Source organism: Falco cherrug, chromosome 4 (genome assembly GCF_023634085.1).
Source record: "Falco cherrug isolate bFalChe1 chromosome 4, bFalChe1.pri, whole genome shotgun sequence".
Taxonomy (NCBI): Eukaryota; Metazoa; Chordata; class Aves; order Falconiformes; family Falconidae; genus Falco; species Falco cherrug.
In genome coordinates, this window is record NC_073700.1 from 1,906,594 (window position 1) to 1,922,664 (window position 16,071).

At 47.1% G+C, this 16,071-nt stretch overlaps 2 protein-coding genes and 1 non-coding gene across 4 annotated transcripts in view; 2 read left to right on the forward strand and 1 right to left on the reverse strand.

Moving 5' to 3' along the window:
* Positions 1 to 852: 852 nt before the first annotated feature.
* Positions 853 to 2,983, reverse strand: LOC129736050 (uncharacterized). The gene has a single exon (XM_055710054.1). The coding sequence runs from the start codon at positions 1,788 to 1,790 to the stop codon at positions 1,098 to 1,100; it is 693 nt and encodes a 230-aa protein (XP_055566029.1). The 5' UTR covers positions 1,791 to 2,983; the 3' UTR covers positions 853 to 1,097.
* A 2,865-nt stretch (positions 2,984 to 5,848) lies between these two features.
* The window catches only part of IARS1 (isoleucyl-tRNA synthetase 1), a 112,413-nt gene continuing 102,190 nt past the window's right edge, over positions 5,849 to 16,071 (forward strand). The window contains exons 1-5 of one of the 2 annotated variants that reach the window (XM_055710372.1): positions 5,849 to 5,975; positions 8,365 to 8,455; positions 11,130 to 11,249; positions 11,767 to 11,923; positions 12,374 to 12,493. In XM_055710372.1, coding sequence (XP_055566347.1) covers positions 11,131 to 11,249; positions 11,767 to 11,923; positions 12,374 to 12,493 — 396 coding nt within the window. In that variant the 5' untranslated portion in view covers positions 5,849 to 5,975; positions 8,365 to 8,455; position 11,130. Of the gene's footprint in view, positions 5,976 to 6,018; positions 6,369 to 8,364; positions 8,456 to 11,129; positions 11,250 to 11,766; positions 11,924 to 12,373; positions 12,494 to 16,071 lie in introns of those variants that run through there. The other variant, XM_005444421.4, reaches the window with a different exon arrangement.
* LOC114017321 (small nucleolar RNA SNORA84) lies at positions 9,029 to 9,163 on the forward strand. Its single transcript, XR_003562307.1, has one exon. It is a non-coding gene; the product is annotated as a small nucleolar RNA SNORA84 (small nucleolar RNA).

Consider the following 16,071-nt stretch of genomic DNA (forward strand, 5'->3'; position numbering starts at 1 on the left):
GCCCCTGCTCACTGTGCACGGAGGTGTCATCACTGATACGTCTAATCCTGCTTCAGACCAGCTGATACAATTTGCCCCTATGTTCTCCTGTGGCAACAAGTTCCAGGAATGCCTTACCTGTGGTGTAAAGTAACTTTTAACTGTTTCACCTCCTCGTAGCTTGAATTGCTGCCTCCTAGCTCCCGATTTAGGGGTGAGTTTCATGTTTACCTTACCTGCCTCTTCCATAGGAGGTATAAACCCAGGTATCGAACAGAAACTTTAAGTCTAGCCGTGTCTGGAGAACCTGGTTCAGCTGGTAGGCATCTGCATTTTCCGGTGTGCAGAGGCCTTTAAGTCTCTTTCTAGACATTTCTCCCTCTCTCGTAGTCGGTAAAATAGGAATAACCCCCCACTGTCATAAACACAAGGCAGCCTTGGAAACGCTGCGATGGCAGCAGCACAGGGCCCCGCCGGGGGGCACGGCCGGGGCACCGGGGCCTCCCCCGGCCCCCCCGCAGCTGCCGGTGCGGTGTGCCCGCTGCTGCTGTGCCCCAGCTTCTTTCCCCCGCTCAGAACCACCGCGGCCGCACCCCCCCGCCGTGTCGGTGGATAAAGGGCCGTTTCTTCCCGGCTTGGCTTCCCTCCGCGGGAACTGAACGACTTTTCCGTTGGAAACTACAAACCGGGGCGGGAGCCAGCAACGCGTGAAACTTCGCCGCGATGGTCCTGGACGCGAGCCAGGCGGGCAGCCGCGGTGGCCAGCCATCCCCCGCCTCGGGCCACGGCCTGCCCGCCCCCCCCCCCATCTCGCCGGCGTCCCCAGGGGGCAGCGGTCGCCCGCCCCCGAACAAAGCGCGGTCCGCTCCCAGCTCGCCTTAACAGTTCCATTTTATTTGCAAGGGAGGTGCGGAGGGTGCCCCGCTGTTTGCACACACACACACATTTATAAAATTAGCCAACCCCCCCTGCCAAAAACGCAAAGGGGCGGCTGAGAAATAAATAAACCTCTCCCGCCCCCCACCCCCCCGAGGCGGAAGGGCTCCGCGACGCGCTCCTGCCCCCGCGGCCGCTCGCCAGAGCCGGAGCGGCGCGTCCGGGCGGGCGCCCGCGGGGGCTCAGGCGATCCTGCTGCAGAACTCGTCGAAGTCCCTCTCCATGAAAAGCTCGCTCTCGATCACATCGTCCTCGGAGGGGAAGTACTGCTGGCTCTCCTCCTGCGCGGGCCCCGCGGCCACCCCGCCCCCGGCAGCGCGCAGGGCGGGTGGCGAGCGGGCGGCGGGGCCGGCCTCCCCGGCGCACTCCATCAGCGCCCCGCGGGCGTTCTCCAGCACCCCCAGGTACGAGTCCATGTCCAGCGGGTCCATCTCGCAGTCCGACCCGCCGCTCTCGGTGCCCACCGAGTCCGAGCGCAGGTGCATGAGCTGGTACTTCTCCCGCATGAGGAACTGGTTGGTGTTGCGGGGCGCCCGCATGCCCGGTGCCCGCCGGCCCAGGACGTTGACGGGCCGCAGGGAGAGCAGCACCCGCGGCCGCGCGGGCCGGTGGCAGCGGCGGAAGGCGCGGCAGTGCTGCTGCTGCGAGTGCTGGTAGTGGCTGTGCGTGCGGCTGCCCAGCAGCTTCCGTGAGACGCCGGGGTGCCTCCCGCGCCGCCCGGGGGGCCAGCGCGACCGGCTGCCGCCCCGCCGGGGCTCGCCGCCCTTCAGCGGCGGCGGGGAAGCGCCTCCCGGCAACCCCTCGCCGCGGGCGGGCTCCCAGGCGGGCCGCCGCGCTCCGCCGCCGCACACCATCAGCTCCGCGCGTCGCAGCATCGCGGCCCGTCGATCTCACATGCTCCTCGCCGCCGGGAGAGCTGCCGGGACACCCCCGCCGAACACGTCCAGCGCCGTCACCGCCCCGGTGCGCCTTCTCTCCCTTTCCCCTGGGCTGAGCGGCCGGTCCCCCAAGAGCCCTGCAGCGTCCCCGCTCGCGGGGGCCTCCCCGGGCGCCTCTACCTTTTCACGATCCGCTCTGTTTTTTTCTTGAGCGGAGCCCGTTTACAGCGCATAGCCTGGCTGAAGGGCTGCGGGCTGGGGGGCAGCCTGACCGGCTCCAAGCCGCCGCCTCGGAAAGATGGTCTCGCCTACTCGCCGGCTGGCCGCTGCCGGGCTGTCAGCGCTGCGCCAGGGGACGGCGGGCCCGGGCAAGGCCCACGCGGGGAGCGAGAGGGGAGGGTGGGGGGAAGGCGCGCGCACTACACACCACCGGCACCGCCCGCCGCCCCACGCCGACTGACGGCGCGCGCCCACACACCCCTCCTACTTATAGAGCCCGGCGCAGCCCAAGTGTCGCGGCCTCGCGGGGGGGAGCACAGCCACTCCTGAGCGCGCCTGTCCTCGCCAAACCTCGCCCGCCGTGCCCGCTGGGCCTGGCCGCCCTGCGCCACCACCAGCCGCGCCGGGCCGCGCGCTCGTGTCTCCCGGGTTAATCCCGGGATCGTTCCCCCCGCCCGGCGCATCTTGGTTTGGCTCGGCGCTGCGGGAGCGTTATTTTGTTCACCCCGTATTCAGGAAGGCGGTTTGCGCTCAGCTCCTCGCGCAAGCGCCGCTGCGCTCCTCTACGTTGCAGTGGCACTACGCAAACTGCTTAAGCCGCCCGAGAGGCGCTGAAGATGGGCGGGCGTAATGGCTCCGGGGGGAGCCGGAGCCCAGCGGCGGCGCGGGGGAGCCGGCAGCGCTCTGGGGCCCGTGCCCAGGCGCTGGAAGGCCGTGGCGCACAGTGCCAGCGTCTGCCGCCCCCCTTCTCCCGTAACTCCTGGCCGGGGCCGGCACCACCCCCGGGGAACGGGGACCTTCCCGCTCCTAGCCCACAAAATGGTGCCCGTGCGGGAGCGAAGAGTGACCGCGTGTTCCCCCCCTCAGCGCGGAGGGAGGGGAGGCCTCCACCGCCGTGAAGGCGAAAAGGGGCCCGGCCGGCCGCCTCACGCCGCGGGGGCGGGGAGGGAGACCCGGACCGGTGGGGCCTGTCTCCGGGCCGCCCCGCTACCGGGGGCGCTGCCTGGCCCACCCGGCGACCATAGCCGGCAGCAGGCCGGGGGGGCGGGCAGGGCGGCGGGCGCGGATCCGCCCCCGGCAGCCGCTGCCATGGAGGCGCGGGGCGGGCGGCGCTGGGGCCCGGCCGAGGCCCGGGGGGCGGGGGGCGGAGGGGCGAGCTGGCGGTTAGCTGGGGGGGGAGGGGAGCCCCCTTTTCAAGCTTTCTGGGGTTTTGTTTCTTCCCTGTAAGCTTTCCAGATGAATCGGTGCTTCTCCAACAGTATTTTGTGAAAAATTAGAGCAGAGACATTCATTCTTAGTTTGGGGACTGTCCCAGTTACTTATGCTGGACCTTGATCCCTCTGCTACAAATTTCCCTGGATTTTCAAATCCGGGGTTTTTTTTGGCTCTGTGGGTAACTGCTGGGCTACTACATCTGACGGCGACTTCCCTAATTTCTGATCAGTTCGTTTATGAAAAATGAGCTCTGTGTTGTGGCCCAAATGGTTTCAATTAAAGGCCACGCATGGCTTAAGGACAGTAGACTTTCATGCAGATACCAGTTCATTTTTATTTACTAGTGAAGGGCAAAGAAGTACAAAATACAGAGTGAGAAACAAGGCAAAAATGTGGTTGTGTGGTAACTGCAGAGTCAACATCAAATTGTCAACATTTGTATTTCATTGCTTAAGAATACATATTTTTAAGCAATTGTTTTCAATTCAATTCAGAAATTATATGGTATTCCATTGTAAAGTCAACTGTCCTTATCACCTGTATGTTTTACAAACTAAAGTGCAAAACTGAAGGAGTTGCACTGGAGGAAGCACAAGTTTTAGTTGTTTAAAAAAAATGCAACCTCTGTAATCTGAGGGAATATGAAAGCAGGGGGAGGCTTCAGTGCTTTCAGATTTGATAAAGTGTATGTTTATAAAGAAATAGCTCATGAAGTACTCTGAACCTGTTTGGGATTTTTTCTAAGCTTACACTAATTGAGGGGAAAAAGTTCAAACTAAATTAACAGAAACCACTTTAAATTAAAATCAAAGCTTTCTGACAATAATATCCATCTGTCTACCTAGCAAAGAAAGCTTTCTGGGTGTCGAAAAGATCCATACTGGTAAGATGAGTAAAATCTCTGAATGAGTTATTTTCTGCATTTTATTTCTCTCTTACCTACCCATCTTGAATCTTGAGTCACACTTGCTAGATTTTCTTTAAAAAAGAAAACAGAAAACAGAAAACATAAGATAAAATGCTCAGTTGAAGGCACACTGCCTCAGGTGGTGGAACCCAAGTCCTCCTCCTTTTGGTTCTGAGTTGTCACGGGCTTTTTCGTAGCTTTTAGTTGCATTAGAAAATAATATGGATTAAACATATATCTACCACTTCAAACTTCCCTCCTGGGTACAGAGGATCCCAGATCCACACAGGCAGGAATCTCTACGTTGTGTTTATCCTGGAGACTCTCCTGGCAAGCACATATACTCAGTCTCTCCGGGTCCTGTTTATCCTAGCCTCACTTCACATTTTCTGTGTTGTTTCTCTGAGCCTGATGCAGATTGAGTTCCCTTTTTAGCTACTCTAATGTACAAAATTATGTCTAGAAAATAGTCTTGTGCTTCTTTGTGCCAGTGAGAACTCTGTTTACTATCAGACACTTCAAATCTGGATGTGTTCCTCATCTGCGGACTGAGACACTGCCCTGTGCAGACCAGTGAGTTGATCTTGTATCTAGTCCTGAGAATGAGAATCAAAAGCTAGCTTTTATTGATTACCTACACTTGTATTAGTACAGAAGTTTTAAGAATTGAAAACTTTTACGTGGCGGCAGCTGAACTGTTTGGGCCATTATTGATCTGAACGTCACTTCCCACGATCTGTTTTGGTTAGGGGTTCAGGTGTGCAGATGCACAGTCTAGAAAGAGTATGTGTCTCCCTTTGTCCCCTCCCTGGACTCTTTCCCATTTTTCACTGTCAGAAGCCTTTCCACAGCTGTTTTCAGCACTTGCTATAGGTGGAAGGAAATGTTTTGTAATTCCAGAATGCTATGGTTGTCAGCCAGTAATAATATTTTTTCAGATTCTTAACTTTCCTTTGACATATGGGAACCCGTCTACAAGTATTTTTTTCTAGTTAGAATGCAGCATTAGAGGAGGGGACTTCTCCTGTATTTAGTCTTAGGAATTGCTATCTCAACCTATTTTAAGAGTATTCCTTTAATGGAGGCCGGGTCAGCTTTCTCAAATGTGTGTGGTTAAGTCTCTCCAGATGCACTTAGTATCCAGTTATTGAAGGAAGCCCAGCAGAGCTCTGACTCAGGATTTTGCTCTAAGCAGAGCGTTTAGGCTCAGGGCTCACTGCTGGAGCCTGTCTTGACCTCAAAGCAGAAGTTCATTTTACCCCGAGGATTTAAAAGGTTTTTCTTTTTTGGGTCTGTGAGGGGAAATCCTGTGGCTGAGGGACAGTATTTTCACTTTCTCTGTTCCAAACCCAGAAACGCCACAGCGCATCACCTCTGTGGGCCTCCAAATGGAGTTTTCCCTCAGCGGACCGCCGCCCGAGCCGACTGCGCTGCGCTCCCTCCGCACAAACGCAGTCATGGCAGCCACTGGACATTTTAAAAAGCCATTTTAGTTTGTGAAAGAAACGTAAGGCATTAAAACCAGAGAAGGATTCAGTCCCCCTCAGTAAAGGGCGGGCGGCGGCTGCAGCCCCCTCACCGCCCCGCCCGCGGGGAGGCCCCGCCCCCAGCTTCCCCGGCCAATGAGAAGGCGCAGGGCGGGAGGGCGGGCAGTTTCCCGGTCTGCCCCGCGCCGCTGGGACCTGGCGTTTCCCGGAGAGCGCCGTGCCCAATGGGAGGCCACCTTATTGCACCGAGTGTGGCGCGCGCTGACTGGCCGCCGCTGCCGGGTGTGCCCGCCGGTGCTTCCTGCCATGCTTTCCCGGGCGCGGTTGCATCATTGCGGGGCGGGTGGCACTGAGGTGAGCGGCGGCGGCGGAGCCCGGACCGGCCCGACTCGACTCGCGGAGCCGCTGTCCCGAGCCGACCCCTGTCAGCGCGGCGAGGGCCGGCTCAGAGGCCTGAGGGAGGGGCGCGCCAGGGCCCCGGGGACGTTGCGAGGTTTTCGGGGGCGCTTCGTGCCGGTGCCGGGCGGAGCCCTCTCGGGTGTCACAGAGCCCGGCGGTTCGTACGCTGGTGCTAGTCCCGCTGGCCGCCAGCCCCGCTGTCGCCTGGCGCGGCCTGTGGCCCGGCCGGTGCCTCTCCTGTCTGGGGAAAGGGCCGGGCTGGCTGCTCGGTGCTGGGCTGTGGCGTGACCGGCGCCTTTGCAGGCCGTAGAGCTATTATGCTTTGTGTGTATAACGTTCACCTGGAAGGTATTTTACCTCCCTGGGTACTCTACATGTTCTTTGCTTTTTCTGGAATTGAGTGATTGCTTAGAATAGGTACTTCTTAAAGGCTAACCAGTTTCTTTATTGCAGCGTTTAATACCTATCAAGGCCTAATTTATTTAACAAAGAACCTGAGATGCTTTGTGATGCATAATACGTCTTAAGCTTTCCCCTTCAGCATCCTTTCAGGAAAGGGGAAATTTTTGAGGAAGACACACTCTTTTTTTCTGTAGTTGCGATGAATTTGATATTTCTGTCTTCAGCAAATGTTGGCTTCCCTTACCCCTCCCAGGAGCCTTCTGGAAATTGAAGAAAGCATTTTTTTCGTTTGTTGGTGACCTGCTTGGGAAGGGACTGTCGGGTAATAGCAGAATTTAATTGACACATAGAAGCAGCTTTTGCTAACTCAACTGATGCCAGTTTCTGATTAAAAAACCCAAACAAACTACTGGATTTTCTGGATTTTTTTTTTTTTTGTAATGACAAATTTTACACTTTTAAGCAAGGTAGTGTGAACAGAAAAAATTGCTTAATACCGTAATATACAGGGTAAAACTGACTTCTTGCATAGTATGAAACATTTGTGTCTGAATATACTGTTAATATATGAGTCTGCTCAATGTTTCAGCAGTCTTTTAATAGGATTTTCAGCATAAAAATAAACACTTATTGGGGGAGGGACGGACAGATGGACTGTAGTGCCTCTTAAGTGATACGTTGAGGTGAATTAATCTTGATACTTGAGGTTGAGGTGAATTAATCTTGATACTTGAGGATGCGTTAGGGAGTATCAGGCTCAGCTTAACCATACTTCATTTACCTGTTCAGATACTAGAAACTGTCACTTCCTGGTTTCACAGTTTAGTCTGCTGATCTGCTCACTTTGGGGCATATTTTTCAGTTAGAAAAGTCTGTGACCCCTCAAGTAGAGCAGTGGAATAATCAGGCTGTTACTGGTCTGCTGTGAATAAGGTGTAAATATAAATTTTCAATGTTGCCATCAAACCCTAAACTTTTGTGAAGAAAGCCATGTTTTAAATTCTTTCATGAAGTAATTACACTTACCAATTGCAGTGTTGGAAAGACTGGCTGTGAGGGTGGCAGCTTTATGTCTTTTTGGAGAAGAAAAAGGCTCACTTTTTTTTTTAAACTAAGTTTATTCTTGCATTTTCAATGATTTGGTCATTTATATAAAGTGCTAGTTAAGAGTAGGATGAGATTATTCAGTTTAAAAAGAAGTTTTAAAGGTAGGTGTGCATGATTAGTTTGTTTTTTTCTCACCCATTCTCAGGTCTCTGTTGCAGTTTTATTCCCTGTATAAGGCATTAGCACAAGATTTTCAGAAGCGATGTCTGTTCTGTAGCTTAGCATTCTGTTCCTATCCATCCTTTTTATTTTAAACTTGGTTGTTTCCATCCATTCTGGAAATGGATGCTTTTGATTATCAGCTGAACAGTGTAGAACACTGTTACTTCAGAAAAGAGCCTTGCCTCAAAGCTCAGTACCTGAAAAGGCAGAGACGGGGAGCTTACTTCTGTGTGTATGTAAAATAGCGTGTCGTTTGACTTTGGGAAGGCCTCTGTACATGGAGAAAGGAGACTTCTGCTTGTCTCTGAAGCAAAGCGTGTGCATCGGTCTCATATAGAATAACTTGTGAGTGAGGGTGACTGCAACAAGGACAAGAAACTGATCATAAACCCCTTGAAATTAGGTGACCTTCTGTACACTTCTAATTCATACTGGTTCTGCATTTTTTCAGTTTCTTGGTCAACAGAATTAGTAATATCTTGAAATCTGCTTTGTTTTCATCATTTTTCTGTACGTGATGTATGTTAAATCCAGTGAATTTCTAATTAATTTCATTCATAGGGGCATTTTTATTTTTTGTTGAAAAATTAAAAACTGATTTAAAAAAATCTTGATATTGAAAAGATTCTAACTTGCTTTTATGGTTTTAATGCTTGTTTAATTTTTTTTCTAGATAAGAAGCCCAGCATAAATTGGAGACTGCTGTAGCAAAATCTACGAACCTTGACACCTTTCCTATTGAATGTTACTATCTTTTAGAAAAAGTGAGTGTACTTGGGGGAAAAAACCCCACATTCCCCATGGTGCATTGTCTTAAACTTTAACACTTTGTCAGCAGGAAATGCATAGAGAAACAAGAAAACACCCCCCACCCCCCTCCCCCCATGTTTACTACTCTATGTAAATTTGGAGTGTTGTCCAAAAGTGTTGTTGTGTTCGACATATTTGTATAATTTCTGTATCATCATTGGTGATGTTTTCACTCCTTCTGTGTTCAAAGTAATGAGCTATCCGTGCTTTTTTTCTGACTTAAATACCTAGATTGCTTATAGTAACTTTTTTTGCTGTAGGTATAAAGAATTATTCATGCATCTGTCTATAAACTGGTTATACTTTTCCTGAACACAAAAGTCTCTGTTTTTTTGCTCGACTGAGGCTGAGCCACAGATAGATTCTAAATGTGGTTTATCTTTTAAGTCAATCTATTTAAAGTTGTTTTGTAACTTGAAAAAATTGACCTGTGACTGTCACATATTAATTCTGATCAGTAATTTTTTCCTTTTTCTGACATAATAAAATTTCTCTTGTAATATTGATAAGATTGTGTATGAGTTTGTGCCCTGTGGTTACTGGACACTGGTTTGTGCATACGGTGCTTCAGTTGATAGAAATGGGCCAAAAGTGATACTGTGATTTACGCATGGAGTCTGTGATACATGAGCAGCTTCCATAGCCCGGACACAGTTACAGACCAAACCTTAAACCTGTATTTAATTTATTAGATTATAGGGACTTGACAGCTGGGCCCGTTGCCAAAACCTTTGCAGTTATTATCAGTAAATTGTGAGATCTGAGCTTGATCCAAGTAAAATTTGCAGATCGTTAGTCCTTAAGTCAACTGGCTTGTAGGAAATAAGCTTTAAGGCTGAATTCTTTTATCATCTCCATTGTCTCTGTGATTCTGGGGCTTTGATCAAATTAGTGAGAAAATGGTGTGGCCTGACTAGCGCTTTGCTGAGTGCTTTGAGATACGATGATGGAAACTCTTGTACAAGTTTTGCATGCTGTAACTTACTGTGCTAAGACCTGCTGTTACTTTTTTAAGAATACACGCAGGCCATGTCCATGTGTTCCTTGTCAGCTCATGATTTCACCTTCAGTTGCTGTGTTGCCTGTGTACCAGGTTGTGGGTTTCTTGATTAATTTCTTGCCTTATTTGATAACTTGGGTTTGTTAGTGGGGAGAATGATCTGTCATTAATACAAAAATGTATGAATGGTGGAATTTGTCTGTAGGTTTCATTTTGGGGCACATTTTTTTTTGTATGGGTTCAAGCATTGAACTATCAATGTCTGTGGTGTTCTGGGTTTCATGAAATAAATGTTTTGGAACTGTAGCACTACCTAGCAGCATGTCAACTGTAACTTGAAGTATTGTCTTGATGTGTTTGCATTTGTTGCAGCTTTATGATTAGTACTTGACCAACCTGAGTAAATTGGAAAAATCAGTCCTTGTGCCAGTACTTGTAATTCTACAATGCTAAGCAAAACTTCAGTCTGTCATAGTGTTCAGCTCGTTCTGGTGTAAGTGCTGTGGAACAGCAGCACTAAAGCTAGAGATGGGAGAACCCGTTTCTTCTCTGCAGTCTCCTATTACAACCTTTGTAACCAGTTTTCTTCTGTTACAGAACTCATGTCTTAAATATCCTTACTCCACAGAGCGTTTGCTTAGTGCTTGCTCTAGCATTTTCTTGAAACTTGACTCCTTTGAATCTTGTAGCAGGTCTGGAACACCAGGCAGCTTTATTGTGTGTTCCTAATGATGTTGAGAATTCTCTTCCCTGTGCTGCTTGTACATAATTTTGCTTGTAGTGATTTTCATTGACTTACCCAGAATTAAAGAATGGCTTTGGACTCTGGTGGCTAAAATCCACCAAACAAAAAAAGATGGTCAGGAAATGGCCAGCAAGAAGTAGCCCCTTGTGGCTTAGTTCTGACATATTTGTAAAACTGAAAGGGGGGGGAAAAAAAAAAGGGACTAGTAGTTTTATCAGTACTCTGGAAGTTGGAGCTTTCCAAGATTCACAGCTGAGGTCTTTGAGCTTTTTCATCTGCTTGGTTGAATTCTTCCCATGTGTTCATCTTTCATTAGAACGTGTTTCAACTGTACTATCTGTAGTCTAGCTGTTCTTAGGTACATCTGAGATTGATGGCCTAGCTAGATGGAAAAATGCTCTTTTAAACCTTTAAATGGTAGGAGTAGATGTACAGTGAAAAGGAGCCACCTCTACCAGTTTTGGTTCCTGAACTTTAAGTCTCACTATTTCACAAACTGATGCTGAAGAGTCTGTTTGAACTTGGAAACTTTTCCTAATGAAAAAAACCCAAACTTGTAACCAAAAAATAATTTGCCCTTTGAGTGTTTTCTATAGGAAACAAACAAACAAAAAAAGCATAATAGAAAATGAACGACCATAGCTGATTATTGGAGAATCCTTTTCCTGTTACAAAACTTTGGTGCTAGTCTGTCAAATTATTAGGCTTTTTTTTAGGATATAGTGCTTGCTTCCATGTTTATGCTGAATCAGGCTCTTTGAAAAACAGATGTAGTTTGGTGGTATGCATTTGTAAGACAATGAAGTGCATTTGTGAAGTAATTTTTTTCTCACTTCTGTTCAATATGTGTTTTCTTTTCTCTGCTTGGTTGTTGCTGGGAAAGAATGGTTCAACAAGTTCCAGAAAACATAACTTTTCCAAATGAGGAAGAGAAGATACTGGAGCTCTGGAAAAATCTTAATTGTTTCCGGGAATGCCTAAAGCAATCAAAGAATAGACCTAGGTAAGAATCTATTGGAAGCTGTAGCTACTGTGTGTGACAGCGCAAGGTTGGCTTAGCTTAATTTTGTTTTTTCTTCAGTTCTGTTAATAACAGCTGTTCCTTTTGCAGATAGAAGTCTTGGCTAATGTTATTGTCATGTCACTTTTATATTTCACTTTGTGAAGAATAAACACTGTTCAAACAGTAGTAATAAACCTGTGGTTTCCTGCTTGGTGAGTTTATAAAGGAAATCTGCAGGTAAGCAAGGACAACTCTTGTGTCTGCCAGCTGTGGAGCAGCATGCTGGTATTCTCGGTAATAATCTTGGTAGAATTGGCAGTCACTAGGAACTGTGAGCTGAAATGTTCCCTTTAGTCCCACTGCCAACAGGATACCTGTGCTGACTGATAATTGAAGAGGAAGAAATGGTTTTGTTCTAGTAAGACATAAGAAGCATAAGCATACAGATACACATATCCTGTTTGAAGATTTGATGCTCAGTTTTCAATTTAATTAAGAATGTTATCTTGTGTTGCAGGTTTAACTTCTATGATGGCCCTCCATTTGCTACTGGACTTCCACACTATGGCCATATTCTTGCAGGAACCATTAAAGACATTGTAACCAGATTTGCTCATCAGAGTGGTTTTCACGTTGACAGAAGATTTGGGTGGGATTGCCATGGTTTACCTGTGGTATGTGTAATAAATCTGCCTACATATATTTCTGTTGGTTCTTTCTGTGTTGTACCTGCTTATCAGTCACTTTTCTATTGCTCTTATGCCTGGCTTTGCTGCTAAAAGAGAAATGGAAGTTCTTTGTCCAGTGTGTTGCTCTGGCTTTTGTGTGTGGGTGAGTTAACGTTCTTCCTACTGGTCACCTGCCTTTCTCCAGGCACTTTGTTCATTACTATAAACATGTATTTATTTGGTATGTATTTCAGAAAATGCTTTTTGTTTCACACCAGGGTTATCCTTTGCACCTGAACTAAGCAGATACTGCATTACTCATGAAATCTCAAAAGACTGAAGGAGGTCCTTCAGCCTCATTAGAATGCACAGAACATAAGTTAACTATGCAGAGAAATGCTGAAAGCTTTTGATGACAGTGTGGGATTTTTGTCTGATTGTTTTCAATGCTCCCAGGAATATGAGATTGACAAGACCTTAGGCATTAAAGGGCCAGAGGATGTGGCGAAGATGGGGATTGAAGAATACAACAACCAGTGTAGAGGAATTGTGATGAGATACTCAAAGGAGTGGGAGGTGAGTGAAGACTCTGTGCATATTCTGCTGTACATTTCTAATCGTATGTGTGCAGAAGTTTTTCAGCTGGGCTGAACTTCATCCTTTTTTCTGTTTGATTATGTGAATAAATCTCATGTCTTTAGCTACCTTGTTTCTCACTGATGGCCCTGAAAGGGGAACTAAAAGAACAGCTTTGGGGCTCAGAACAGGGAGGCTGCTGTGATATCAAGAGGTTACTTTAAGGCAGGGGTCCTCAAACTTTTTAAACAGGGGGCTGTTGCATGGATGAAGTGGCAGGAGGTCATCTGCGGCTGCTTGGTTTCCCCCCAGCCCCTGCCGGGGCGGGGGGGGGGGGCGGGTTTCTGTAAATACCAGGGGCTGGATTGAGGACCCTGGGGGGCCGTATCCGGCCCACGGGCTGTAGTTTGAGGATCCTTGCTTTAAGGTAACCTGGGGCTCAAAGTGTCTGACTGGGTACACTGAACATCTCGTAGATAAACTGAAAAAGTTACCTCTTTCTTAGTGTCTTCTCTTGTACAGAAAATGGAAAATAAGGTCTGACTTTGTGTGGTGGGTTGACCTTGGCTGGATGCCAGGTCCTTACTGAGCTGCTCTCACTCCCCTCCTCAGCAGAGCAGGGGAGGGAGAAAATAAGATGGAAAAAAACCCCTTGTGCATCAAGATAAAGGCAATTTAATGAAGCAATAGCAAAAGTCGTGTGCGCAGAAGCAAAGGAAAACAAAAGATGTTGTTCTTTACTTCCCATCAGCAGGCAATGTTTGGCTGCTTCTTGGGAAGCAGGACTTCAGTATGCATAGCGGTTGCTCTGGAAGACAGATGTTGTAAATAATGAATGCCCCCGCTTCCTCTTCTTTTCTCACAGCTTTTACATCTGGGCAGCTGTCATGGCATGGAATATCCCGTTGGTTGCTTTGGGTCAGCTGTCCTGGCTATGTCCTCTCCCAAGATCTTGCCCACCCCTAGCCCACCGGTGAGGGGAGGTCCATGTTGGAGAGGCAGCCTGGATGCTGTGCTGGCACTGCTCAGCAGCAGCCAAAACACTGGTGTCTCATCACTATGTTTCTAGCTACCACACTATGAGGGCTGCTGTGGGGCTCAGCCAGACCCAATACACTGTTTTTCAAATGGAACCAACAAAGAAAATACACATGAACCTTCCTGCTTTTGTGTGCCCACCCCCCTTTTCAGTCTTTTCATTGCCAGAGTGCAGGACTATAGCTTGTATTTCTGGAACAGCAGAAGTTCTAGCATCTGGTTTTGTGTCAGAATAGGCGTGGGTAAATCCTCAGTCTTCCAAGAGAATATTGGTCTAAACTTTGTATCCTATGAATATAGTAATAGGGAAAGCATTGGTCTGTGCAGACTCTTGAGGTTGGAGAGCTATTCCAAGTAGATGGGTTAGATATTTTCTGAAGAGATGCAGAGGTTTTTTTCTGACTCTGAATAATAATCATCCTGTGCGTAGACGCTCATGCTTTTTATTTTTGTCCTTAGCGGTGTGGCCAGAATAAAGTACATTTAGCCCAGCACGTAGTTTTTGCTGGCCGTCTGATATGTCTGTAAACTGACGACTCTTCTGTGGCTTCCTAGAGCTGAGGAGTGGCCCAGGGGCTTTCCTAGCAGTGCCACTTATCACAGTGACAGCATGCAATAGCAAGCACTGAAGGGCCATTTTTTTTTTTTTTTTCATGTACCTTTGTGGTACAAGACCTTCCTAGGCCAAAGGATTTAATTTTTTTTTCCTAGCATATAATTCCTAACAGATTTCTTTCTGCTTATTAATTTATCTAGCTATATTTTGAATGAATACTGATGTCCTCTAAACAGTCTGTATGAAGGCATTTCTATACATAGTCTGGAGAACTGCAGCTCTTCTATAACATGGTTTCCAGTAAACCTTTATCTTCACAGTGAGTTGTTTTTCAAGGCAGAATAGTCCTAATTGTTTAGTTTTTCCTCATGTGGAAGCTGTTCTTACTCATCACAATCCCTAGTCCTGTATTCCTTTTGATTGAAATAGCAATTCTTTTATCATTTGCCCTTGGGAGCGTTTTGAAGTTATGGCCAGTATCTGAAGAAACCACAGCTGCCTTGGTTAGAATAGCTGTGGCTAGATCTAAGTGAATGGCTGGACGAAAAGCACAGAGTGGTTTTGTTTGGTTTTTCGGTTGGTTTGTTTGGGATTTTTGTTGTTGGTTTGGGGTTTGTTATTTTTTTCCCCAAATATACAATCATTCATCTATACTCTGAAATATTGTATTTCAAAAACATCATCAATGGTTCTTTGTTGCTTTTAGAAATAAAATGATTGATTCTGGTTTGTGTTTTGTTTCCCATAGTTGTTTCTTTTTAACTTGCTGTGTCTTCAGCAACTGATATTTTTGCAGTGCTGATTAGTCCAAATAAGTTGACTTTTGGATGGTAAAGGATTTTGTATTTTGTTTTGTGCATAAAATTGTGCACGTATATGTGTGATTTCCACACACAGACACATATTTAGGTTATTAACAAAAATAATGAAATTCATTTAATTATCTTGTTTGTGATTTGGTTGGTAATAAATCCAAACATTTTGGGACAGTGTTAGGAGAGGAATTACCAGCATTCCTATTGGTGATAGTGTTTATCTTCTGTCTGGAGTGGCTAGCAAGTGTTTGAACGTTATGAAAAACTGTAAAAGATTCCTTGGCTGTGTAAGATCTTTCAATGCTGAGACCAAACATACTCCAACTTTGTGGATCTTTGTACTAATCACTTCTAGGCTTTGTTTCTTAATATTGGAACATCAGAGTGGCTTAAAGGTCAAAATCAAAACTGGTATATTTCAAGAGCTCAGGTGTTACCTGAAAACACAGAGATGGGAGCGTTCATTTGCTTTGTTTTCACTGTACTAGTTTGACATTTAGTATGGTCTGTATCTAACAGCATCAGGACAGGTGTCTCTGGGCTTGGGTGTTTGCAGAGCTAGTGGTTCTGAGAGTTGTGAAATTAGGAAGAGTACCACTTGTCCGAGTGAATCCCATAGCTAGCTCATTAGTTTTCATACTCTGTGCCAATGGACGTGACCATAATCTGCCCTGAGATGAGGACTAACACCTGTCAGTCTTGTGGTCTTTGGCAGCACTGTCATAGCTTTGGGAAGTCAAAAAAGGCAGTTGGCCCTGAAATAATGTTGATAACTCCTTGTGACATATCAATTTCTTCAAGCATTTCTTTGTCTTTGAATTACATCATGTTTTCATATAACTGAAAGCTCATAGACTGTGTTCTTGATTTTGGCTGTATCTGCAATGGATAGTTTTAAAAATAGAAGCAAGACCACTGTAATAAAAAGCAATTTTCAGGCATTTGAACCTCGGCTGAACCTTGAATGATCCACCATTTCTGTTTAGTAATCTTGAACATGTTTGCCTGTTGTGTGACCTTGGTTCTAAATAGTTACGTTCATGGTTTCATTCTTTGCTTATGTTTTGCTTGTTTCAGTACACTGTTTGGAACTGTTGTCAGGCTAAAATATTTCATAATGTATTTTATTGAGATGAGACAAACACTGCCCTTCAAAATCAAGCTGTTTT